At 38.0% G+C, this 27978-nt stretch overlaps 1 protein-coding gene across 1 annotated transcript in view; it reads right to left on the bottom strand.

Moving 5' to 3' along the window:
* LOC124594191 (cytoplasmic dynein 2 heavy chain 1) overlaps positions 1 to 27978 on the bottom strand; it is a 786854-nt gene that overhangs the window by 671534 nt on the left and 87342 nt on the right. The window contains exons 7-10 of the mRNA XM_047132551.1: positions 25072 to 25320; positions 24288 to 24515; positions 4338 to 4507; positions 4075 to 4264 (exon numbers count right to left, since the gene is read on the bottom strand). Of these exons, the coding sequence (XP_046988507.1) occupies positions 4075 to 4264; positions 4338 to 4507; positions 24288 to 24515; positions 25072 to 25320 (837 nt within the window). The remainder of the gene's footprint in view (positions 1 to 4074; positions 4265 to 4337; positions 4508 to 24287; positions 24516 to 25071; positions 25321 to 27978) is intronic.

The raw sequence follows: 27978 nt of genomic DNA, 5'->3' as shown, positions 1-27978 counted from the left end.
AGTTGTTCAAAATTAATAGGTAATGCATCACTGGTGCAGGGAATTTTTCCAGACAAGATAAAATATGCAATTGTTATACCTCTTCATAAAAAAGATGACAAGAGAGAGTTATACAATTATTGTCCAATTTCCTTGCTGAATTCTTCTTCCAAAATAGTTCAAAAAGTAATGTACTCAAGAGTAGTCTCAAAATTAAGTGTAAACAATTAACTTGGTGTATCACAGTTTGGATTCCAGAAGGGCTGCTCAACTGAGGATGCTATGTATATATTCACTCATCCAGCAGTACAAGTCTTAAGTAATTAAATATTGCCAGATGGTATTTATTGCGAGTTTTATAAGGTGTGTGACTATAGATTATGTTATTCTCTTAGCAAAACTCAAATTTGATGGAACTGATGACTTCACACGCAGCTCGTGTGAATCATACTTAACAAATAGGGTGCAAAAGTTTGTGCTGAATAATTCAAACAATGTCAAAAGGGTAAAATGTTTTAGGGATTGGGGAGAAATCATAAAGGGAGTCCCACAGGGTTCAAGTTTGGGTCCATTCCTTTTTCTTATAGATGTGAATGACCTTTCACTTAACATTCAACAAGCAGAATTTGTCCTTTTGCAGGTGATATTAGTGTTATAATAAACCCCATTATGGATAAAACAACAGGAGAGATGGTGAATGATATTTTCCAAACAAGCATAAGGTTGTTTTTTTAATAAAATTAACTTTCCTATTTAAAAAAATAAATAAGATAAAATATAAATAAAAAGGGGGCTGGGGGGGGGGGGGGGGGGGGGGGGGGACCGACACACCACACACACTATATTCAGTTCTGTACAACAAATAAATCATACCAACACAGCAGAAGTAAGTATGGTAGAATGCTCCAAATTTCTGGATTATGTATTGATGAAGAAGAAGCATGTTTCTGAGGTTCTGAAACATGTAAGTTCATATCATTGGTAATATTGGAAACTAACGAATTAACCTCCTGACATATTTTGGATATTTTCATTCAATAATGTCTTGTGGAATAATTTTCTGGTTCATTCACTTTTCATTTAATGAAGAAAGTGTTGATTGGACAAAACCAAGTAGTAAGAATAACATGTGGTGTTCAACCAAGAACGTCGTGCAAGTACCTCTTCAAGGAGCTAGGCATTTTAATTGTGCGGGCACAATACATATGTTGACTAATGAATTTCCTCATAAATAGTCCCTTACAATTTGAGAAGAGCAGTGATGTCCATACCTACAACACTAGAGGGAAAAAATTACATTTATTAGACATTTTTAAAGCTGTTCGTGGCTCAGAAAGAAGTTCAATACACAGTAACAAAAATTTCTGATCATTTGATTTTAAATCTAAATCAAAATTAATGTTAATAAATAGATCCAGAAGGCCAGGAGAGAATTTTGGCTAAAAAGAGCAAATAAGCAGTTGTTAGCATCCAATTTAGAAAATGAATTGAAATCATTTAGCTCCAGTATGATGGATGTACTGGAATTATGGGAATTCTATAAATGGATTGCAAGTAAGTGGATTAAGGATGGAAAAGATCCACTGCAGTTTAACAGCAACATTTGTAAATTGCTGAGGAAGCAAACGGTTGTGTTCTTGGTTCAACAACAAACATGTAAATGACAACAGGAAAAAGTTAATAGGAATTTGTGCACCTGTCAGAAGTTCTATGTGTGAAGCATACAACTACCACCATCATAACTGAGCAAAAATTCTCCCCGAAAATCCAAGAAAATTGGTCCTACGTAAAACTGCTAAGCATCTCAAAGGCTTCTATCAAGTCACTCATTGACCAATCTGGTAGGGCAACATAAGATAGCAAAAGGAAAGCCAAAGTTTTAACTTTCGTGTTTTAAAATCAATCACACAGGAAATTGTACAAGTATACCATCGACTGGTGGTCGTACAGAATCCTATACGAAGGGTGCAGTAATAGGCATCCCTGGCTTAGAGAAGCAACTGAAATAGCTGAAAACAAATAAGTTATCAGACCTGGATGCATTTCCAATTCAGATTAACTGAGAGTACTCTATGGCATTGGCCCCTTACTTAGCTTGCATTTATCATGAATCTCTTGACCAGTGCAAAGTCCCACACAACAAGAATAAAGTGCAGGTGATTCTTGTATGTAAGAAACATAACATAATGGACTCACAAAATTAGGGACCAGTATCCTTAACATCAGTCTGCTGCAGAATTCTTGAACATATTTTCAGTTCAAATATAAAATGAACAAATTTCCTTGAAATGGAAAAGATTCTGTCAACAAATCAGCACTGATTTAGAAAGCATTGCTCATCCAAAACTTAGCTTGCCTTTTCTCATGATATTCTGCAAATGATGGATGAAGGGCAACAGGCAGATTCAACATTCCAAAACGTCCAGAAAGCATGTGACACAGTGTCCCACTGCAAATTGTTAACATTGGTACGAGCATACGTATGGGGTTCCCAGATACTTGAGTGACTTGAAGAATTTTTAAGTACAAGAACCTCCTACATTGTTCACGATGGTGAGTGTTATTAGAGACAAGGGTAACATCAGGAGTGCCCCCAGCATGATAGCACTGCTCATATTCTCAATATACACAAATGAATTGAAAGACAGGGTGAGCAGCAATCTGCAGTTGTTCCTTGATGATGCTGCAGTACATAGGAAGGTGTCATCATTGGTGACTGTAGGAGGATACAAGATGACTTGGACAAAATTTGAATTTGGTGAAATCCATAGCAGCTTGCTCTAAATGTACCAAAATGTAAGTTAATGCAGATGAGTATGAAAAACAATCCCATAAAGTTCAAATACAGAATTAGTAGCAAGATGCTTGGCACTGTCACATTGATCAAATATCTAGGCTTAACATTGAAAAGTGATATGAAATGGAACGAGCTCTCTAAGGTGGTTTTAGGGAAGATGTACAGTTGACCTCAGTTTATTAGGAGAATTTTTGGAAAGTGTTGTTCACCTGTAAAGGGGGCCGCATACAGAACACTAGTGCAAGCTTTTCCTTAATACTGTTTGTTAGTTTGGAAATGCACCAGATCCAATTAAAAAAAGACATTGGAGCAATCCAGAGGTAGGCTGCTACATCTGTTGCTGGTATGTTTGATCAACACATGTGACTGTGAACTCAAATGGGAAACTCTGGAGGGAACACAATGTTCTTTTTGAGGAAAACTATTGAGAGGATTTAGAGAACAAGCATCTGAAGCTGACTCCAGAACACTACTACTGCCACCAATGTACATTTCAAATAAGGACCACAAATATAAGATAACATAAATTAGAGCTTGTACAGATGCATGTGGATGGTCATTTTTCCCTTGCTACATTTGTGAGTGGAAAAGGAAAGAAAATCCCTAGTAGTGGTATGAAGTACCCTCTGCCACATGCCATACAGTGGCTTGCGGAGTGTATATACAGATGTAGATCTAATAGTGCACCATCAGTAGAACAATCGACGACAGGTACAAGGTAGTTCCTAGTTCTAGCAGCAACATGGAGGATGTAGCTGATGCAAGAAGGATACATGTGGTCAGGGTGGACGACTTTAAAACTCACAAAAAATTACAGATAAAGACAGAGTTTTAGGAGAAGATCAGCTTACTTGAAAATGCCATATTATTAAACTGCTAAATAAGGAACAAACTTTTCATAATTTAAATAAACAAAGAAAAATAAGCACACATTTATGTTCTGCTCATTACTGTAAAAATAAATTTGACATTGATAATATAACAATTTTTATGCGGTAGTCAAAATAAACCATAATTAACTATTCCAATAGCGAAATTTTTCTGTTATTCTAGGCTTAATTTTTCTGCTCTTCTAGGGTTAATCCATGTTTAATGCAGTTTGAAGATTTCCTTTTTTAGTAACATTTCCCAAGTTGTATTTGTTTACACGTAAGTTCTTGTACCATCAAAAATAAAAATAAAAAAACATGTCCCACTAAACATTATGCAAGTATACAAACGTTTCCTTAGAGAACAAATTGAAAAAGGAAGATTGCAAGAAATGAACAAAAATGTTTGAGAAAGCATGATACACTCACTTGTTCAAGAGCCTTTGCCTGACGCATGAAACTTGCTGCTAACTCAGCTGTCTGTTGAACATGAGAAGGAATCTTGTATCCTAGTACTGAAAGTTGACGTACTTCATGTATCAGACTGACTAATCGATAATCATAGTTGACTCTCATTAGCCTGCCTTCAAAATGCACAACTGGTTGATCTGTCTGGAGGCTGAAAATTAATTTTCTCAGTTATAAAAATAAATTTTACAACTCCAGTTAACGAAAATAAAAATTATAAATACCTCAGCTTCCTTGTATGTACAGCACTTCCAACATCTCTTGTCCAGTTATCAAACTGCTCGGAAATTTGTTCTTTGACGTCTCTTATTAATTCACTCACTGCTGTATGAAGTTCACTGTATCCACTTAAATCATGAAGAATAATACTGCTGACATTCTGAATTTCACAAACCTGTTCAAAAGGTACAAAATTATGGAATGAACTAAAATGATTCTCTCTTGTGATTTTACAAATATTATGTAAAAGGGTGGAAATTAAAAAAGTTATGCAAATGGCAAAAAAAATGTCTTCCCATGATATGCATCTGAGAGTAAGAGATACTGTGGAGAAAGGGTATAAGATGTACAAGGTAAGTGGAATTTTTTGGCCCCAAATAAACACGAAGTACAATGTACAGTATTTATAACAATTGAAAAACTCAAATTTTGACAGTATAATGTAACTGGATAGATAAAAAATCCACTCACCAAGCAGTGTCAGAACACACACATAAAAGAAGAGTACAATTAGGCAAGCTTTCAGAGCCAGTGGCTCCTTTTACAGGCAAAAGGGTTGAAGGGGAAGGAAGAGGGGTGAAGGAAAAGGTCTGGAGAGGTCTAGCAAAAGTGGTAGATTTTGGAAAAGCCACCCAGAACTGCTGGTCAGGCAAGACTTACGAGACAGGATGAGAAGGAAAGACTTCCAGCCCAGTATTTGGAAATTGCAACAGCTTCAGAGCTTGCACACATCAGACCCTCAAATGTACATCTTGCAGGACATATTCTACATTGGTGTATGTGTCTGTAGTTTGCTGAACTACACAGTCACCATCCACCACCCATCTGCCTTGCTATATGTGCTGCACAGTTTTCATTTCATTAATACTGTAATATCATCTTTCACAAATGGTTATCCCTGGTATTGTTTGTTTTCCTGTCTCTCCTAGTGACTCAAAATATCCATTACCCTGTTATACACTGAGAAACATTCAGTTTTGGAATGGTTTTTTGCATGTCTCCTGGCCGAAAGTCACAATCAGTGATATAAACTGACAGTAAAGTAAATGTTTGAGACAGACTGTAAATCTAGTTTTGTAAATATTTGGCCATTTTTACTCTTCTAACTGTTTCTTTCTCATCCACCTAGCTGTGGACTGTAAATTACCCAAATACAAAACTTCATCAACACTTTCTATGACTTCACTGTGTTTCATATTAATTTTCTCTTCAGTGTGTTGATTATACAAGAGTTATTACAACTGATTATCAGGCCTACATTCAAATTGTTTTATCACTTCTTTCATTTGCCGTTGAAGAGTCTACTCTAGAGACAGACGGTATAATTTTATTAGCAAAATGTTGGTGGTCAAGATATGAATTCTCTCTTAATTTCCCAATTTACAGCTCTCAAAAATATCTCTATGGTTGCCAAGAGCAGTTCTGAACATTAAGACACAGAATCTTTTTGCATGTCTCTTCATCAAATACCCAATTTCCCTCTATTGTCTTGAAGTCTACTGGAAGCTGTAGCAAAAATATACTCTTCAATATACTCACTTAGAGTCATTCAACACCTTGTTTTACAGGGCTATTCCTACAGTATTTCAAAAAAGATCCTCAAAATCTCTTGTAAAGCAGCAATTAATATTGTTCTTTTTATAATTTCCCTTACCGCTTTTAAATGCTTTTTTGTGCTTTGAATCATTCTAAAGCCAGCTTGATCCTCTGTCTGATGAAAAATAATCATTTTTCCATGAAGTGTACCTAATATAACAAAGAGGAGGCTGAATTTTTTTTTTTTTTTAACTGATCCATCTTCAAGCAATTTTTACATACAATTGATGTCATCGTTTTACATAAACTGTATAGCTACGTAATAAGTTATACATATGAAAGAACATATATTCCTTATACTGAATACATTTGGTTATCGTTAAATATAAATGCTTCACACAGAATGACAAAAGAAGAAACAGTTATGTGTAACATAATACACATATTGAGAAAAACATTTTAACAATGCATTATGAAAATACAGCACACCAGTATGATATCATAATAGTTTCAGAAGATCTGATGTAGTACAGTGGTCACATCATGCAGAGGTTTTAGTACACTGATCATTTTCACTGCATATTTTAAGTTCTTCTATCATACAGAAGGCTTTTTTTTCAGTCTAGCTTTTTGTAATATTTCTGAAGACATTCAGTGATGCACTGTGTGCTGTTGGTGGTAACATATTAAATAATTGTGTCCCTCTGCACATGTAACTTTTTTGGAGCTTTTTGAAGTATAGTAACCAAGGGGCGTCCAGCATCGGCATTTGATGCGTAGCATAGTTATGTATAGACTCTTGTAGTTGATGGCTGTCTTAGTTTTCCTCAATATGCACCAAACAACTGAGACTTAACAATGATGCAAATATCAGCATTTTGAATTCTTTAAAGTATTCTCTGTATGATACATGTTTTCTTACTCCAGCAATGCAGCTAATGGCTGTGAGGTGACTGTGAAAAAGGGCGTAATAGGAATTCAGCAGTAGCCTGTCCTCAACAAGCAGTGACAGATCATGATCATAAAAGAAGGTTATACTTATGAACGCCTTTGGAGCCACTGGCTCCTTCTTCCAGCAGAATGGGCGAAGGGGAAGGAAGAGGGGTGAAGTAAAAGGACAGGAGGGATTTAGGAGTGAAAAGCTATGTGCATTGTACATAAAAGAAGTAGGAGGAAGACCGCAAAAAGTAGACACCTCTTCTATGAACAATGCACTTAGCTTTACACTCTTATTAACTCATGAACGCTGTTTTAGCAGTAATCTCTGTCTTGCATATTACCCTGTCTTCCACCTTTAAGGGGGGATGAAATGGATTTTGGTCCAAAAGAATAAATTTTTCAAAATTATTATTTTCTTGATCTACACAGTTTAATCTATGTTGTGTCTGAAGTTTATCGTGACAGCAGCTTTAGAAATGCCTTTAAATTGTTAAAATGATTAACTATGCACTGGCAGTCACTCCCACCTCTTCCGACATTTGGGAAACTGTTTGCTTCAGTGGAATTTTTTCAGTGTGAAGGCTATTTTCTATCGATATCTGTGGCTGACATCTATATCTCTGACTGGCATCTATATCTTTGCCTGAAAACTTTCTTGCATGTGGTTTATTTACGTTTTGACAATACCAACATGTATTAGTAGGTGGAAGGTTGAATACACAAACCTTTCCATGGAAGTCAAGATTTATGCATAATGGGTGGTGGAAAAACTGTGTTTAGAAAACGGTGGATCATGAAAATCAGTTTACCATCAAAAAAGAGGAGGCAGCGCGAAATGAAGAACATAAGCTCTCAGCTTCAGCTTTGAAACTTGGGATAGGTGAATTGTACAGGTGCATGAATGATGCTAATATGAATTCTACTGAATTCAGACTTATTGACTTACAACTTCTCTACCAGGCTATAAGGTTTCATGTTCATAAGTCAACTGTAAAAATAAGGAATGAATGATTGTTGTTGAAGAAAGAAGGGTGGGAATAGCTTGCGATTTTAAATTAATTCGTAATTCGTGTGGCTATGAACTTTCATTTTCCTCCTCCAAGAAAACTGACACTGGTACCTATGAAAGGAATTTTAGGTTAGCATATGCTCTGAGATGCCTTGGACAGGGCAGGGAAGGAGGTAATTTATTGAGTATGGAGTTGCATCTGCTATTGGTGTTGACTCAGGTAAAGTTTTAGATGAAGAAATGTGTAAATACTGCCACCAGTGTGCAACAATGAGAATGTCCAACAATGAAGACAGTGAGAAACTGTGGCAAGAAAAGCATGCAGTAGCATGCTCTAAAAATTATTGTGGCTCAAGTGGGGGCATGGAGGCTGCTGCAGTTGTGAGGATGTTCTCCAGATCTGAGGACCAGTATGGTGTTAGATAAATTAAATATCTCCTCTTCATTCAAAGCTGTAAAAGATAAAGATCCGTACAACACAACAATAGAAAAGTTGGAATGTGTTGGCCACATCCAAAAGAGGCTTGGTGGTAGGCTTCGTCGCTTGCTGAAAGTGAAGAAAGGTGACGTACTTGAGGATGGAAAACCACTAGGAGAAAAAAGTAGTCTTACTCTGAAATAAATTGATTCTCTTCAGTTATTTTATGTGAAAGCCATTACGAAAAACACATACAATTTAGAGGCAATGAGGCGTGCTATGTGGGCAATTTTTTTCCACAAACTATCCACTGACCAAACACCAAAGCACAATCTGTGTCCAAAAGGTGATTGGTGTAAGTCCAACAAGAGAAATGAGACGTATTCACATAAACACTCATTCCAGAACCTGTTATGAATGCAATTAAGCCCACATTCAGGTTTCTTGCAAACCCTGATTTATTGAGGAAGTTTCTTCACAGAAAGACACAAAATGCAAATGAAAGCCTCAATAATTAATTTGGATTAGATCCTCAAAAAGGATATTCTGTGTACTTGAAGCTCTCAAATTAAGTGTCTATGATGCAGTTTTTTGTTACAATAACAGAAACAATGGCAAAACTGAAGTGATGAAGAGAGTTGGTATAGTTTCTGGTGTGTTTACAACAAAAGCATTTTACACCGTCGACAAGAGCAGGGTCAAGAAAGCTAACAGATCAGTCTTACCTGCAAACACAGGCCAGGCAGATTCAAAGAGGAAAGAAGAGAAATCTGTAGGATGAAGAGAATCAGTATGGAGGATTTTAAAATTGAGGTAAGCTTATTACATGTAGAAGTATGAGAAGAAACTCTTTAAACCTCATTTTCTCTGTTTTACATTGTTTCCATTATTAGAAGCCTTTTCCCTAAAAGTATATGCACTAATGTTATGAAATTTTCAGGAACTGTTTTCCATGCGTTCGTGTCTCACTGGAACTAAAAAATATGAGATCCTGCAATTAATTCTGATTTGTAGATGATTATATGTAGAAAAGACAGTTCATTTTGGATGTGTAAAATTAAAAACTCTGTTAATGATACAATCTGTACCATAAATTAATAACTGTTCTTCAGTGGTCTTATAATTTTCAGATTAAATGCATCATTAGAATTTGAGTTATGGCTTTTTATTAAAAAAAAAAAAAAAAAAAAAAAAAAAAAAAAAAAAAACTGGCAAAATATTAATCCTGCATATTTTATTATATTTTTCTATTAAAATACAGCTCTTTTGCTTTGCACACGCAAAATTTTAGATCTGTACCTTAATAAATATGACTATAACGATTTATTAAATAAATGTTTTCATTTTCGTTACATGCCCCCCCCCCCCCCTTTCAGCTCTGAGGTTCTCAAATCTTGTCTGGTGCAGTCTGCAACAATCAGTCTTTCCTTCTCATCCCATTCGGTAAGTCTCCCCTGACCTGCGGTTCTGAATGACTTTTCCAAAATCTACCCCTTTTCCTCAACCTTTCCACTCCTTTTCCTTCACCCCTCTTCCTACCCCTTCCACCCTTCTGTCGAGAGAAGGAGCCACTGGCTCCAAAAACTTGCATAAGTATAACCTTCTTTTATGTGCATGTTCTGCAGCCACATCGTGAGTAGACTTTTTTGTATCCAGTTACATTATATTGTCAAAAACTGATTATTTTTACAGTAACCTACTCATCACATAAGTTCTAAGTTTAGTTAGCAGACAGGTGACTTGGGTTAACTTTTTGCATACATAGTTTGTGTGAGTTTCCCAAGTTAACTTTGAATCAAGAAGAATGCCAAGAGGCTTAACTGAGGCATTACAGTCATCATTGCTTCATAGGTTGAAAAGAATTTTTACAGTTTCAGAGTGCTTAATTTGTAATTCATTTGCTCTGAACCATATAATGGATATACTGAGTTGTTCTGCACTTTTCTGCTTCAGTGTGTCCACAGCCCTATTAACTGCAACAAAGGTGGTGTCATCTGCATATGGCATTGCATGGCATCAGGTTAGATAAAGCATCTACATAAATCACAAAAAGCAATGATCCGAGCACGAACATCCCGTATTACACCAAGAGTGTTTGATTTGGTTTTGTCTCATGAAGTAACCTGACTATAGCATAGTTCTCCGAAAAGGAATTTTGTTTTACAAGTTACTTTCATATTACATATATATAATACTCTTCAAATCACTAAAAGGGGCATAACTGATGATAATTCCCATTGTATCAGTTGATATTTCACTACAGATGATTGGACTGAAGCCTGGGAATTAATTTTGTTTGTCAGATCATTAATATGAGTCATCCCCTCAAGAGTGCTTCTGCTTTTGTCTGTGGACTGTGACCCCATGCAAAGAAGATCCTTTCAGAGTTGAGGGTTAAGTACTCCCTCTTGGGACATGCCATTCACACGAAAATATTAACAGATGGAAAAAGTGGGATAAAACACAAGCATTTGCCCAACCCAAAGTGTGACGCATTCCGTGTTGTGGATATATGCCACAGGGCATGATGTGTAATGAATGGAGCCTCAACGATACCAGGTGACCTCCTGATTAATTTGCTGTACACCAGTGTGGGTCTCTGCTGGTGTGTACCAATACTCCTATGGCCCTTGGACCAAATGGAGAAAACAGTTCAAAACAAAAAAACAAAAAAAATGAGAAACTTGACATTCAAGATACCTCAAACACCCAGACATCGGATAGTGATCTGATGGAAGCTTTTTCTGCAGGGAAGGGGACAGTTACAGCACTGGAAAATGTTACTGAGAAGCTGGACCAGATCAATATTCAGAAAAATGAGGAAAAAAGGCTTACTAAGAACAAATGGATGGACCTAAACGGTATTGAACCTAACACCCCCAAGAAAAGATTGTCTCAAAGTGAAACGGGAAACAGGCACCATCTACTTCCAAGACAGGGAGCAAGAGAATGAGGGATGAATCTGTTACTCCACATTCACAGGATAAATACACCCAGAAAAATGAGGCAGGAAACAGGGAGTCAGGCCTACAGTACTGCAGTCTTGATTTTAGGATGGCAATTACCCAACAAGATTTCCACCTTGTTAACATCATCTCACAGCAAGGGGAGAGTGTCCAGATAGCCCTGTTTGAAAAAGATAATGTGGACACAAATGAAGGCCCCAAATTCAGAAGGGTCTATGTGGACAAGGGTGCTCTCATCTTAGTCTGTGAGGGGATGGGGACAGTAGATTGGCTGAAGGAGATGAAGCCCAAGATAAATCCACAGAATGAGGCAAAGCTGCTGGTCAAGACAGCAGTTGAACTGTTCCATACTGCTAAAACAGCAATCTTGGTACTGTGTTTGTTTGTTTGTTTGTTTGTTTGCTTGTTTTGTTTTAGGATGCAAAAACACCTAAGGTTATATGCGCCCATATCAGAACCTTAGAATACTAATACGAAAAAGGAGTTAAAATGACTAATGTTTAGCCCAATCAATGGAAGGAAAGAGAGCTGAGAAAAGGGCTTCCTCTTGGAGAAAGGTTAACAAAATGTGCAGTAGGGATACCGGAGATTCCATCACCATATTGCTACAATGGATAAAAAGTAAAACGTAGTTGGCAGCCCACGCATCGTTCACTAAAACGACCAATAACTCAGACAGCAATCATACATTAGAACGAAAGTGGTCAAAAAAGGGCATTTGGTCAGGAGGTGATGAAACATCCAAGGTTGACAGAGCCAGAAAGTCTCGACGGAGTACTTTAGAATCATTAACTATGAAGCTGGAACTGAAAGCAAACGTCTTGTGGTGAAAGTGGAGAGACATCCCTGAAGCAAAGAAAAAGTAAGATCTATGTTTAGGGTTCTCCATAGCTGACTGTCAGGGTGATTAAAGGCATCAAAGGTGACAACAGCAGCAAGTTGGCAACTGAAAGTGTTTCTGATAACCCACTGCACAGTAAGGGGCAATTGCTGCCTTTCGCCATCTTCTGGGAAGACTGGACGTGGATGTTTCCCTGATACAAGAACATTACATAGAGGGCATAAAGGCCTCAAGGGAACTGGAGGGAAGTTGATTTATGCAAGGAATCAAAAAACTCCCAGAACATCATTTCCTTTAAAAACCAAATTTCATTTATACTGATGGCAAACTTCTCTTCCAGGGGCTACTGAATGCCAGAAAGAGACACCATAAGGAAGTGAACAGGGGGGAAACAGTACTGGCTTCAGCATACTGCCTTAGAAGGACAGTGTTCCTCCATCCCAGGAAGTGAAGAGACTGGTAGGTGGCTTCTTTCAGCCGACTGAACAACTGCTGGTTTGTGTTGATGCCTATGCCTACAATGTAGTGCAGGGAAGCAGTTGTATCAGCAGCAGAGGTGAGTACCTATTTGAGTACTTACTAGAGTGCAGCCTGGAGATCATGAATAGGGGTTAAGCATCAGGGAATGGGTAACTGATAAAATTTTTGGTATAGTTATAATGGCTAGTTACGTCAAACAATGGCATGTGGTAATGGGACTATCCTTATCTGACCACATGTATATGTATTACATTTAAGGTGTAAATGAATGCTCAACACATTACAGTCCAAAGAAATCCTTGAAAGACACACAAAGATTCGTACAGCAAAGATCTAAGTATACATCTATCTGATGTTAAAACTCCTATAAAAAAATGCAGTAGGGGAAATGGCAGATGAAGTAACAGCAACCATTATAAGCTCGTATTTAGAAAACCATCAAATTACCAATAATTACACAAATAGGACTATATCTTGAAGGCATAACAAACAGGAATTGCAAAGAAAGCAGGTAAGACTGTTTAACTTTACAAGACGGAAAGGACAGTGAGCAAAATATAGAGAAGACCTATCTAAATATAATGTTGTTGTTAAGCAAGCAAAACAGTCATCCTGGAAGTTATTCTGTGATGAGGTTGAAGGTATATTTCACAAAATTAACACTAAGTTACCAACAAATTCAAGAGTTACACCAAGAATGGAGAATGGTGCGTATACTAGGTCAGCACATGAGATGCTGGAAGTGTTCCTCAAAAATCATTCATCTCAAATGCACTCAGGCAGAGGATCCAGATCAATATTCAGCCCCTGTGAGGTACTGATTTGCAAGTTACCAACGGGAGAACTAGGAATCTGCCAATCTAGAGTTCAAGAAAAAACAGTAGTCGGGGGAAATGTTTCAATAGTCCAAATCACTGTGCCTAGATGGCATCTTTCAGCTCCACTGTAACAAGCACACTCCTATGCAGACTGGGGTGAGATTAGCTGCTGGAGTAATTCCTAACGCTTGTAGGACAGTGAAGATTGCTTTCACTCTGAGGTCAGGAAAAACTGAGCATACCAAGGCTAAGGATATGAGCTCAATCAGTCTGTCCTCATTGCTTCTAAATGAGATCAATCAATCTGTTCTCATTTCTTTTAAAGACATCAGAAAAACTGGTTAAAGTACACATTAGGAAAAGAAGGTTAACTGAGGTTCCTCAACATGAAAACCAACACACATATCAACCAAACAAATAATGCAAAACAGTACATCACCAACTTGTTGAGAAGGTGGAAAAAGCACTACCCTATCTTGAAATCATGCTCTAATCTTTCTGGACATTGAGGGCACTTTTAACAACATGACCTTCAAATCCATGGTTAAAGCTGCAGGAGTGCATGGCATCAAGACCACTTCATGTAGTTGAGTTAAGACTATGCTGAGCACACAAAAGTTAAAAACCACTATGAAAGATGTGAAGATTGTGGGTGATCAACACCACTATAAGATGCCCATGAGATGGAGTCTTGTACCACTACTGCGAAGACTATGCAGATGATTTAATCATAGCAATACTTAGCAAATCTGCAAGTACTGTGGGAACACAGGTCTGCAAGTACCATTAGAACACTGGTGCAATGCACTCTGAACACTGTGCAAAATTGGTGTAGGAAGCAGGATCTAAGGGTTAGTCCTAGAAAACTGTTGTACTACAACACACAAGAAAGCATCTCCCAGACACGTACTGGAAGCTTAAGCTCTCTGACAAAATTCTACCACCTGTTGTGCAGTAGGCCTACCTATGAGTTACCATGGATGCAAAACTAATATGGATCGATCACATATAGAATATATGTTCAAAGGCACAGGTGCTTTTATGTATGCTAGGACATGTGGAAAAAACTCGGTCTTAGTCCCAAGAACATTCACTGGATTTACACCTCTGTAATACAACCTATGATACTTTACAGGGCTTCAGTACTGTGGAATAAAGCAGAACAGAAGGTGGCTGTTATTGAGCATGAGGAAGTGCTGCCTAGCCATAATGAATGGAATTGGAAGCATTGCCACTGCACTGTTGGGGAGCATGCTGGACATATCCCCACTACATCTTTGGATTACAATGGAGGCTGCAGCATGGAACATACAGGTAAAACACTGAAAAAATTAGAAATCTTTAGGATGTGCACAGTCCCATGCTAATATTATGAATGAGGTAAACATAGGAAAGTTTTGGGAAATGTTGGCTGACTATACCATAGCTTCCAGTTGCTTCAATAAACATTTTTACATAACAATAGGAAACACACCTGGAGGAGAATCTATGTACATGTTACAAGGCACATAGCATCTACATTCAATCACGCAGCCAAGCAGCTCTGAAATCTCTATCAGCCCCTATAATGACATCCAACGTCATTGCAGAATGCCATGAAATCCCTTTGAGGCTAGGGAAAAGCACTAGTGTAAAGGTACTGTGGATCCCTGGTCACTCAGGAATTAGTGGTAATGAACTAGATGATAGACTTGCTAGGACATGACTCTATCTGATGGACTGGAACATGTCTTAACCATCACCATGGTGAAGATAAAATTTAAACTATATAGCTGGATCAGAAGATAGCACATAGAATGTGGGACTGAAACTCAAAAATAGACAGTGAAACCATGTTTTAGGGGAAGCTCTGCAACCCTGAGCTTGAACAGGAGGCAGATTGTACTCATGCTAGGTCTAATGACTGGCCACAGAACTTCAGGAAACACATGCTCATGATGTGTATAGAGAAAGAATATGTTGTTTAAGGGATGAAACCACACAACATTTAATCTTAAAATATTAAGTACTGGAGGGCAAAAGGCACAAAATATTTGGGTTGCTAATCCCTGAAGAAATTGTGGCTAATGGAGATCAAGTAAAGGAACTTTTACTCTTTAAAGGTACTTGTTGCCTTTCCAGAATGACAGAGACAGATACAACTCAATAAATTCAACTTTGGAGTGGGCAACGCAGGGGGTGGGGATGGGGACTAGTACCATTGTAGTTTTGTCTCCATGATTAAATCCATCAATATGTGTCATGAGCAGCAAGGCTCCCAATACACTTCCTGGGGCAAATCTGAATTTATATTTGACATCAACTTACAATGACATCGAACATCATTGCAGAATGTCATTGATTTCATCAACACTGTTAGCTGCAACAGGGAGAAGACATGCTTTGTTGGTGCTGCACATTTTAGCGATTTTCACTGAGATAAACTTATGCTGCAGTGTTCTTCTTCGGCATGCCTGTGTGGAAGTGTGCACAGAGTCAGCTAAGTGAAAAATCTATGCAATATGCACATTTATTTATACATAAAAACCGACTTACAAATTTTCCCTTGTGTGGGACCATTTGTACAAAATCTTGTGTTTGTTTAAAGTTCTAAATTCACATATTTTACTGTTGACATCACTTCTTCTGTGTAATCTCTCATTGATGGTATCAATATCCATTCGTATTATGATACATTGTGAAATTTTGAACATTCGCAAGTGCTGTGATTAACTAGTACTGTTATCATCAATTGCAGGTTTAAACTAAACTGTGCTCTTTTAAAATTTTTGAGGATTGTAGGCCTGTCCTCATTCAAAACTATTTTTCTCCAATTTTGTTGTACACTTACATGAGCTATAGGTTAGCTTCAGAATTTTCCGGCACTTAAAAAACTATGTTTTCTTAAGTTAGCTGTACGAGTGTTTTGGATAAGAAATTTAATTCATAGCAAATCAGCATTTGTGGTTCACAGTTCACCGAGAGTATTCATATATCAATACAAATAAACATGCATTTTTGAGAATTTTTGGAAGTTGCCATTGTCCTTTGCATAATCTATGAGCAATCTGTAACAATTTGTAACAAACCGGTGTTTGTAGTTCAGTTACTGTAGCAGATTTTCTAACTAACAAACTGTGTTACATCTAGTTTTCCCTTAAAGAGGAGTATTCCTATATATTATCTGCATTTATCATAAATTAACTCTGCTTTCGAGTTTGGCAACAATTGTAATTAACATCAAAATGTTTTAGGAAAAAACACAGGTTTTTGTCTTGCCTTAATATAAATCTCGTTTTATGTATCTGCTTCAATTCTTATAGGGAATTAGCAACTTTTTAGCGCAATAGATTAAAAGGTAATCTGCAATTTTAATTTAAAGTTATTTGTCACTGCCTTGTAATACACTGCACCAGCCAAAATGCTACCCCGCTATGAATGCTGTTCTCAACACAGGATGAGTTGGTTGACATTTGAAAACAGCTGGAAATCGCCCTGACTACTGCCTGGCTGGGGCTGAAAATCGTTGCACCTGTGATACAGGTCCCAGAGGTACCTCTAGTACTATCCTCTCCTGTGAATCCTGTCTCCTCTGTAGAAAGAACAGAATCTGTCACTACCCCTCCACTTGACTGTGAGTGGTATGTCAATCATAGATCTAGGCACCCTGTACAGGGTGGATGGGGGCCAGGAAGGACTCAAGATATTGTACTGATCCCACTAACCAACAAGTTTGAGGTGCTGTCTTTCACTGAAACTGGAACTGAGCCAGTGGGACTCACTTCACCTGTTTTGAGGAAACATGTTTTGTACGGTGTCAGGAGGAAGCAAATGCAAAAGAGTAGGGGTCTATTAATCATTGGCTGTTCAAAGATATGGCAATAGATTCTACCCCTCAGGGAAACGGCAACAAGAGACAGAAAGGACACAAGGTGCCCTCAGTGTGTATGCTTGGGGGCCTCACCCATCATGTTGAAGAGGCTATTCTAGCAGCCATTCAGGGAACAGGGTGCAACCAACTGCAGATTGTGGCCAAAGTTGCAACAAATGATGCCTGTGATATGGGCTCCAAGGTCATTCTTTGGTCATTCCAGTGACTCAGAGAGGTTTAGATCAGCCTTGCACATAGAGTTTCAACAAAGCTCACAATTTGCAGCATTTTCCCCAAAACTGACTGTGGATCTTTGGTTCTGAGTCGAGTACAAAGACCGAACCAGAGACTTCGAAGGTTCTGTAACAAGCTAGATTGCAACTTTCTGGACTTATGACATAAGGTTGAGAACTGTAGGGTCCCCCTAAATAGGTCAGATGTGCACTACAAATCAAAGGCTGCTACTCAGGTAGATGACTGTGTGTGGGATGCACACAATGGTTTTTTAGATTAGGCAACTCCCCAACCAATCCAGACAACAATAACAGTAGGAAATCCAGAAGTATTAATATAAGATTGAAAGAAATGCTTCCCACGGGTGACGGCATTAAAATTCTAATGGTAAACTACGGAAGCATTCCCTACAAAGTGCCAGAGATTGAAGTGCACTTGAAAAGCAGTGAAGCTCACATAATACTAGATACAGAAAGATGGTTGAAACCTGAAATGGACAGCAGTGAGATTTTCAGGGAAAATTTAAGCGTATATCAAAAGGACTGACAAATGTGAAATGGAGGTGGTGTATTTGTCACAGTAGATGAAAGATTCAAATCCACAGAGATAGAAATTGAAGCTACATGTGAGATCGTCTGGGCAAGACTTAGTATCAGAGGTGGGCATAAAACGATAATTCAATACATCTATCACCCATCAGACTCATCTCCTGATGTAACAGAAAACTTCAGAGAAAACCTCATTTCATTTTGTATGTAAGTTACCCAACCATATTTTAATGATCAGTGGAGACTTTAATCATCCAACAGTTAATTAGGAAAATTACAATTTTGTTAGTGGTGGGTGTGATAAGACATCCTGTGAAACTTTACTAAATGCCTTCACTGAAAACTACCCAGAATAGATATTTATGAATGCTCTCATGATGGAGATATATTGGATCTAATGGCAACAAAAGATCTGGCCCCTTTGAGGATGTCCACATTGAAACTGGTATCAGTGACCATGATGCAGTTGTGGCAACAATGATAACCAAAATACAAGGGACAGCAGAGAGATATATATGTTGAGTAAACTAGATGAAAAATCAATTATATCATATCTCAATGAGGAACCTGAAACATTCAGGCAGGTCAGGAGCATGTAGAGGAACTCTGGGTGAAGTCTAATAGAATAGTTGACCACACACTGGGTAGATATGTAGCCAGTAGAACAGTTCATAATGGGAGAGAACCTTCATGGTATACAGACACTGTGAAGAAACTTCTACAGAAACAGAGATTACTGCAGAATAGGTGTGAAACAATGTGTAGGACTGTAGATAGAGAGATACTGAATGAAACACATTTGGCTGTGAAGAGAGCAAAGAGTAGTGTCTTCAATGACTACCATGGCAGAATATTGTCAAATGACATGTCACAAAATCTAAAGAAAAGCTGGTTGTATGCAAAGGCTGTTGTGGCACCAAAGTTAGTGTTCAGTCCCTAATGAATGAGATAGGAACTGAAATTGAAGGTAGCAAACCAAAAACTGAAATGCTTAACTCTGTTTCCAAATGTTCCTTTACAAAGGTAAATCCAGGAGAATTGCCCCACTTTAATCCTCATACGACTGAATGAAATAAGTATTAGTGTCAGTGGTGCTGAGAAACAGCTGAAATTGTTAAAACTGAACAAAGCTCCAGGTCCTGATGAATCCCTGTCAGATTCAATACTGAATTTGTGGCTGAGTTAGCCTCTCTTCTTACTACAATCTATTGTAGATCCCTCGAAGAAAAAATTGTGCCCAGTTCCTGGGAAAAGGCACAGGTCATCCCATCTACAAGAAGGGTAGTAGAAGTGATCCACAAAACTACTGTCCAATATCCTTTACACTGATTCATTGTAGAATCTTATTCTTAGCTCAAACTTCATGAGGTATCTTGGACAGAAAGACCTCCTCAATGCTAACCAGCAATGGTTTTCCAAAACATAGATCAGATGAAGCTGAATGCTCACTTTTCTCACCCAAGTTGCACGTTTCTCCCATATTGAATGCTTTGGATCAAGGCAACCAGGTATATGCAGTGTTTATTGATTTCAGAAAAGCACTTAGTATTGCACCTACACTTATTGTCAAAAGTACAATCATATAGGGAATCAAGTGAAAATTGTGACTGGATTGAGGACTTTTTGGTGGCAAGGACACATCATGTTATCTTGGATGGAGAGTCATTGTCAGATGTAGAAGTAACTTCAGGTGTGCCCTAGGGAAGTGTGTTGGGCCCCTTGCTGTTCATGTTGTACGAGGGTAATCCCAAAAGTAAGGTCTCCTATTTTTTTTATATGTAAATAGACCTGTTTATTTCTACAATGGTTTATATCAGTTTACAGCTTGAACATTTAGCTATTTTTTGACATTATCACCATTTCTGTCGATGAATTTTTGTAGACACTGTGGCAGTTTTTGTATGCCCATGTCATACCAGCTTGCCGCCATGCTGTTCAGAAAGTTATGAAACTCTTCTTTCACCTGTTCTTTTATTTTCTCAGCTGAATTTTGCTCTGAACCAAAAAAAGCTACGAGATGAAACAAGTTATAATGTGGAATGGCAAGTTGGAACTCATGTTGAAGGCACTAATCCTCTTCCAATTCACACTGACTATTTTCCTAATACACCTTCTCTCTGCAATCCTAAGATGGGCCTTTCTTTTTTGCATTTCCACAGGATCTACACAGATAATAACTCTGCTGGATACTACTTGGAGAATAAAATTACGGGTTTTGTGTAAATTTTCCACTACAAGATATTCACAATGTATCTTGACACTGTCATCAATTCCAGCCTTACAATTCAGGATCCAGTTAGTTAAGCAAAGATCTCCATTCTTTGAGATTCACAACATTCCACATCACATCTCATAATGGTCACAAAAGGGTGTCCAAAGCTTATGGCATCAAAGGACTGACAGTGCTGATTAGTAAATAGTTTGGCCCCTGGGTGCACTAAACTTATACTGAGCTATTTCTAGCCAAGACCCTTGGTAAACACTGAATCCTTTGAAACTTACTTGCAGATTAAAACTGTGTACCAGACCACAACTCAAAGTCGGGATATTTGACTTTCATGGGCAAGTGCTCTACCGACTGACCTACTCAAACATGACTCATGACCCAACATTATAACTTTAATTCTGCCAGTACCTCGACTCCTATTTTCCAAACTTCACAGAAGCCCTCCTGCAAAACTTGCAATACAAACACTCCTGGAAGAAAGGATAGTGTGAAGAAATGGCTTAGCCACAGCCTGTGGGATGTTTCCAGAATGAAATGTTCACTCTGCAGTGGTGAGAGCACCAATATAAACTTCCTGGCAGATTGTACTGTTTCGGAGGTAGGAGACGAGACACTAGTGGAAGTTGTGAAGATGGAATCATGAGTTGTGCTTGGTGCACACAGTTTAAATCTGCCATGAAGTTTCATATCAGTGCAAATTCCATACCAGAGTGAAAATTTCATTCTGGAAACTCCCCCAGGCTTTGGGTAAGCCCTATCTCCACAATGTCCTATCTCCACAACATCCTTTCTTCCTGGAGTGTTTGTCTCACAGTTTTCTCAGGAGAGCTTTTCTGAAGTTTGGAAGGTAGGAGATGAGGCCCTGGCAGAAGCAAAGTTGTGAGCAGGAGTTGTATGTCATGCCTGGGTAGCTCAGCTGATAGACACTTCACTTCAAAAGACTAAGGTCCTGAGTGAGGCTCAGTCTGACAAACAGTGTTAATCTTCCATGAAGATTCATATCAGCGCATATGCTGCTGCCGAGTGAAAATTTCATTATTGAAATTCTTTATCTGGCCTGAGCTTCCAGAGTTGGTGATCTTGTGTGCCTGAGGTGTGCTTGCTTGTGTGAATAAATGGTGTGCATTTCTCTTCTGTAGATGAAGGCTGTGGCCAAAAGCTCTGTGTAAGTGTCTTTTAACTGTGCCTGTCTGCAACTTAAAATGTCTTCTTTATGGTAAGTAGCAATCTGTCTTTTCCTACATTATTAAACAATGGAAAATCCAGGATGGAATGTAACAATATTATGAAAAGTAAATATTTTCGTAATATTTTTCCTACATTATTGATATTCATATCTGGAGTTTCCATTGTTTAATTTCAGTTATTAATAATATTATGAAAAGGATAGATTGCTGCTCATAATATAGCGGAGATGGTGAGTCATAGATAGGCACAACAAAAAGGCTGTCAAACATATTAGCCACGTTCTTCCAAATTAGAAAACACACATGCTAACACAACTCACATGTGACCATTGTCTCTGACTGCTGGGGCCAGACTTTCAATTATTACTTTGTCAGAGTGATAGCAAACACTGCACCTACTAAGAATCATCCAAATAAAAATGCATTAGATTTATTTCAGTAGACACTGTTTGCATTGTCAATGAACATAAGATTGAAACACAAAACCCTTATCCTTCTCATCCGATCTTGTAAGACTCCCTGACCAGGGTTCTGGGTGACTTTTCAGTAACTCTCCCCATTTCCTAAGCCTCGGAAGTCCTTTTCCTTCTTTCCTCTTCCTTATCCTTCAACCCATTTGCTGGAAGAAGGAGCTACTGGCTCTGAAACCTTACAAAATTCCATAATTTTTATGTTTTTTCTCCTACTGCTGCTGCTTGGTGAGTAAACTTTCATCCATCCAATTATATTACATTTTCAAAACACTTGAGAGTTAAACTTTCATCCATCCAAATATATTATATTTTCAAAACACTTAAGAGTTTATCAAATGCATTATGTCTATAAATGTGCTGCTCTGATAGGAGATCCTTGAGCCATCTTTGTAATCACTCACTAACAAAGGATATTTCTTGCCAGACTTAAACATACAGTAGCAACTGCAATCTATAAAACTGAAGAAAAGTAAATAACTTTAAAATATGAATCAGTTTAATATAGAATACTGATTTATATTTTTACAGCGTAACTAGTTAAGCATCTCTTAGTTTGGATTTTGTACTGAATTCTCATGGACAGAGAGTGATATATGATCTCATAAGAGGAGCCCTGACAGACCCAAACAATAGAAACTATTCTGTTGACACATTAGATTACTATTTTATTCATGAGCGTAATTTTCAATAATTGTAGTATTATTTTTCAAACAATGTAAAATCCAGGGTGGAATGTAACAATACCAGAGAACCAGAGAAGGAAAGTTGCTACTCACCATATAGCGGAGATGTTGAGTGGCGATAGGCACAACAAAAGATTCACACAATTATAGCTTTTGGTCAGTGTCAGCAGTAGACACACATACACACACGTGCACACACACTCACTCACACTGAAACCACACTCAGTTCTCTGAGACTGCAGACGTGTGTGCAAGTTGCGTTTGCATGAGTGTGTGTGTGTGTGCGCGCATGTGTGTATGTGTGTCTACTGCTGATGAAGGACTTAATGGTCAAAAGCTATAATTGTGTGAATCTTTTTGTTGTGCCTATCGCCACTCAGCATCTCCGCTATATGGTGAGTAGCAACTTTCCTTCTCTGGTATTGTAGTATTATTTTTTCAGGGTAAATTTCAACCATCATCTGCAAATAATTTGTTGAAACTGGTAAAGCATAATAAAATTTATTTGCAAATGATGATTGACATTTATCCTAAAAAAATATTCCATTACCTTTACAAGCTTTCAGTTGTGTGGACCATAGCACTCTACATGGGAAAAGTAAAATATTTTGTTATGAATGTCATCCTTCTTGTGTGGATGGACATTCATAACAAAAACTAGAGGGCTGTATTAACTAACTCATCCATAGGATTAATATTAAACTCTTAATGATGGGACATTAAATTTAGAGGATCACAATACTCAGGGTCAAGCTCACCGCTTTCCTAGTGTACATAAATCACCTTCCAAAGGCTTTAAAGGACTGTTAAAAGATATTGATAAGTTCTGGTGAGACACAGATACTAAACATCAGCCCAAACTCAACTACAACAGACACAGCTCAAATGATAGCTGAACTTGCATACAACTGGACTACAAAAAACAGTTTAAGTCTTAATATCACAAAGCTTCATAGTCTTCAATTTCAAAAAGACACAGATGGCTTTCTGATGGCAAAAAATAGACATTTATCAACATATACTAAATTAAACTAAAAGACGATTCATTGAACAAGTAGGCTCAGCACATCTTAAACTTATAAGTAACTCTTCCTGTGTTAACTTGCTCATGACATCAAACTCTGTTGTTGCGACAGCAAGAATTAGCCTCGTGATCACGTAAAAATATTATTAGATCAATTTTCCAACTATCATTGTGACTAAAAGTCTCAGGCAAAATTAATTCTGGTTACATATTTTGTTGTTCAAGTTAAGATTTTGCAGTAAATATCAGATGTTGGTATTTTATAGATAGATGAGTTTGGAAAACTAGTAATGTGAGTATGTATCTCTGATGTGACCCTGAGAATTAGTTGCTACAGTTCACATAACAGGCTGCTACAATTCTGATAAGAAACAAGTGTTTTAAAATGTGCACTGTTGGTTAAGTTAATTTTGAAGACAGTGAGCAGTATCTATTATTTAGTGTAAATTTAACTTAATCCACCTATTGCCTTCTGCTGCATACTGAATCTCTAATATAAGGATTGCATTTATTAACTTTTAATTTATAGGTGAAAATTCATATTTGCCATGCTAAGCATAGAAATGTATTAAATGTTGTTTTGTAACAGTGTAGACACTCGAACATTAATTCTACATATTGAAAAATCACTGAACGGAAAATATGAATGTCTATTAACAAATAAATATCCAGCAGCTTTGTGCCAATATTCAATCTGTCTTCATTTCTAATATTACTCTGACCTTGTTTTCCATCTGTCGAAGCCAGCATATGTTGGCAACAATAGATGGCATATCCGATGCCTCCCCAATTCTTTCATATCCACTGTGGTTTCTAGAAGAAAAATCTGCACTCGTTGCAGCAATGTATTCTTTTAATGCAGCAAGAAAAGCCTCTCTTTCTGGTGTAAGAATATGAGATACATCAGGTTGCTGAATAAGCTCTCGACAGCGTACAAATTCTTGCAAAAGCTGTACAAAAAGAACCAATTAATGATCAATGTGGAGATAAATCCTACAACAATTAAGCCAAGTAAACAGTATATGTAGCCCCACTACACACTAACTGCTCAAACATGAACAGACTTAAGACTGATAGATACACAAATAAAATTTGAGTCTCTAGCACTTATATGTTTAAGAGAAGGACACTTGATAGAAGGAAATGGCCAATGGAAAACTGTAGGAGATAATGGAATGTCGTGAAAATATTGGAGGGCACAAAAATACAAGAGCATATGGTTTTTTGCAGCAATACTCTAGGTAAAATTTTCTTGGTTTTCTTTTTATGTTCAGTTCTAAGTGATTTAAGTGTTTCTTTTCTAATCAGTCACTATTTTATACGTTTGTCAGTCTCCACTTCCTCTTTGGCTGCCAATGAAGAATCATTAGTTCTGTTCCAGTAGCTACTTATTTGTATTTTTGCCAGCCTACCCAGAACCACAACATTGTCCAGCTGTAACATTATAGTCCACATTTAATATGGTTTCTACATGGAATTACTTTTTATTACAGGAACAAAATTTACCTCTAAGACATTGTTACCAGCTCTACTAATTTGGTTACGCAGCTTTCCAGCAACACGTTCTCCAACTGGTTTTAAAATACGATGATACTGTGCAACAGCAGTCTGCCACAAAGGATCAGTGTAAGGATTGCACTGTAACACATTCAGCTCACAGAAGATATGGAATGGACCACCAGGAAGAAGTTCTTGGAGCTCCTCTGCTGACAAAAGACGACTTAACTGCCGGTGCAGCTTTCTGATATGTAGGATCTAAATGACAAGAAGAAAGCATGAACATGTATTCTCAGATACATATGATTATTAAACCACAGCTTTGTGATTTGTGATAACACTATAATCAAAAAATTAAACGTATCTGCAGAGGTAGATACCAACATACAAACAATACTAAGATTTTAACAAAATTTAAGAGATGAGTTATGAGATACTTTATGATAAGAAAAATTGACATTACATAAAACTAGCACAGTACACCAAACAGAGCCAATTATCTATTAAGCATAATATAAAGGATAATATTCACTCCACTCCACAGCTGACTGAGTGATGCAAAACCCAGTTTCCATGGTTACATCGAAAATAAAATAATTCCAGTTGCCAAGTTATTTTTATTTAAATATGACTCATTTTGCCACGGATAGTCATCATTAGATTATGTAAAACTGTCACCTTAAGCTCACTGTGCTGACTGTCAAAGCTCTATGTGTATGAGGTCTATTCAAAAAATAATTTCGCACCAACTGAAGCAAAATGTGGTTGGCATCCATCCAGATGCCTTTGTTTAATGTGTAACTGATGGAAGTTCCATTGTTGTTTGTCAGTTAGCTATTGTCCAGTGCCGTACTGAGTAGAACATTGTGTCGCACAGTTTGCGAATTTCGAGATGACATATGAGCAACATGTCTGTATTAAATTTTGCATGAACTCAAGAAAACCTTTACAGAGACACACTAAATGATGTAGAAAGCCTATGGCGATGAGCGCTTAAGCTATACTCGCTGTTACAAATTGTTCACACAGTTTCAAAATGGCCAGGTGGGAGTTAAAGATGACCATCATTCAGGATGCTCTTTGACGTCCACCAACGGTGCTCATGTCAGAAACATCAACAGAATTATGTATGCCAGTTGAAATCTGACCATGCTAAAGGTTACAGCAGAATTAACATTTCAGCTGAATCATATCATGAAAACCTGACACAGCATCTTGGAATGCATTGTGTTGCCACCAAGTTCATCCCATGGTTCACAGCTCAAGACCAGAAAGACCTTTGCCTCACAATCATCTGTGTTGAGCTTTTGAATTGTATAAATGTGTTATAACGTCAAGTTGAACACATATATTTCAAAAACGACACAACACATGCAAGTCAGAGAGCAAGTAGACAAAGTGAGACATGTGTACACGGCAACATTCAAATCAGCACTGAGTCCAAGTCTAGCGGCTTCTGGCTGGCCGCTTAGGTGGCACAGCTGCTGCATTGCTGGCAGACAGCGCCGCATATAGAGGATGCATGTAACTGCACGGCGGCACTTTGAAAGATCGGCGAGTCACAACAAAATGAGAACAAGATGTTTCTTAAGAGCATCATAAATCGTGATGAGATGTGGGTCGGAGGTTCAATCTTAACAATGGGTCAGGAAAGACTCTCCAAGACCTAAAAAAGCTCATCAGGTTAGGTCAAATGTCAAAGCCATGCAGACAGTTTTCTTTGACTTTGAAGGACACACATTCACCCCTGTTCGTACATGACCATTGCACTGTGGACATTTTTTTTTTTTATTCCCAAAGCTGAAAACCAGCTTGAAAGGACCAAGACTTGCAACAATAGACAGCATAAATGAATATTCGTAGATGTCACATCACACAATCCAGCAAAAGGTGTACCAAGACTGCTTCCAGAAGTGAAAATGGCATTGGGAGTGGTGAATCAATTGTGAGGAGACCATGTACAATAAGCAAAAGGTAAGCATAGAAAAAATTTTGTGGACAATGTTCTCGAATTTTTTGAACAGACCTCATTTGTGGTTGTCATAGAGCTTTGGTAGTTGGTGCAATGCACTTCATTTGAGAGTTTTATATAATCTGATGATGCCTGACTGCAGCAAAATGTGTTATGTTTAAATAAAAATAACTTTTTTGCAGCTGCCACTGTTTTATTTTCAATATAATATACAGGATGTTTGCATGATGAAAGAGTGCTGTCTGGCTGGGCGTGCAGGGACTAGGCTGCCAACAAGCGTAGCATTGGAAGGTTGTGGGGCAGGGAGGGGGGAAATGGGGAGTAAAAATGGAAAGGCTCAGGGAAGCAGAAAGACATTTGGTTTCATTGGCAGAGGATAGCACACAAAGAGGGTGAGGGGATGAAAAGAGGGAGGAGGTGATAGGACAGAATGGGTGGAAACTATTGGGTGGAGGGTGTGGGGACAGTATATCAGTGTAAGCTGAGGCCAGGTTAATTTCAGGAATGGAAAATGTGTTGTAAGGATAGCTTCTATGTGCAAATTTCAGGCAACTGGTGGTGGAGGGGAGGATCCGAATAGCTCAGGTAGTGAAACAATCATTGAAATCAAGCATGTTACATTCAGCTGCATGTTTTGCCACACGGTCGTCTAATTTGCTCTTAGTCTCAGTTTAGTGATGGCCTTTCATCTTGGTAGGCAGCTGGTTGGTAGTCACATCAATAATAAAAGCTGTGCAATGATTGCAGCAGAGCTGGTATATGACATGTCTGCTTTCACAGGTGGCCCAACTTCTGATGGGATACGATAGGCCTGTGACAGCACTGTGACAGGAAGTGCTGGGTGGGTGGATTGGGCAGGTCTTGCTCCTGGGCCTTCCATAGAGATATGATTCCTGCAGCAAGGGATTGGAACTGAGAATTCCATATACATGAACTAGGATGTT

Source organism: Schistocerca americana, chromosome 2 (genome assembly GCF_021461395.2).
Source record: "Schistocerca americana isolate TAMUIC-IGC-003095 chromosome 2, iqSchAmer2.1, whole genome shotgun sequence".
NCBI classification, from domain to species: domain Eukaryota; kingdom Metazoa; phylum Arthropoda; class Insecta; order Orthoptera; family Acrididae; genus Schistocerca; species Schistocerca americana.
The sequence above is the reverse complement of the archived record's forward strand: the minus strand, read 5'-3'. Positions and strand labels throughout refer to the sequence as shown.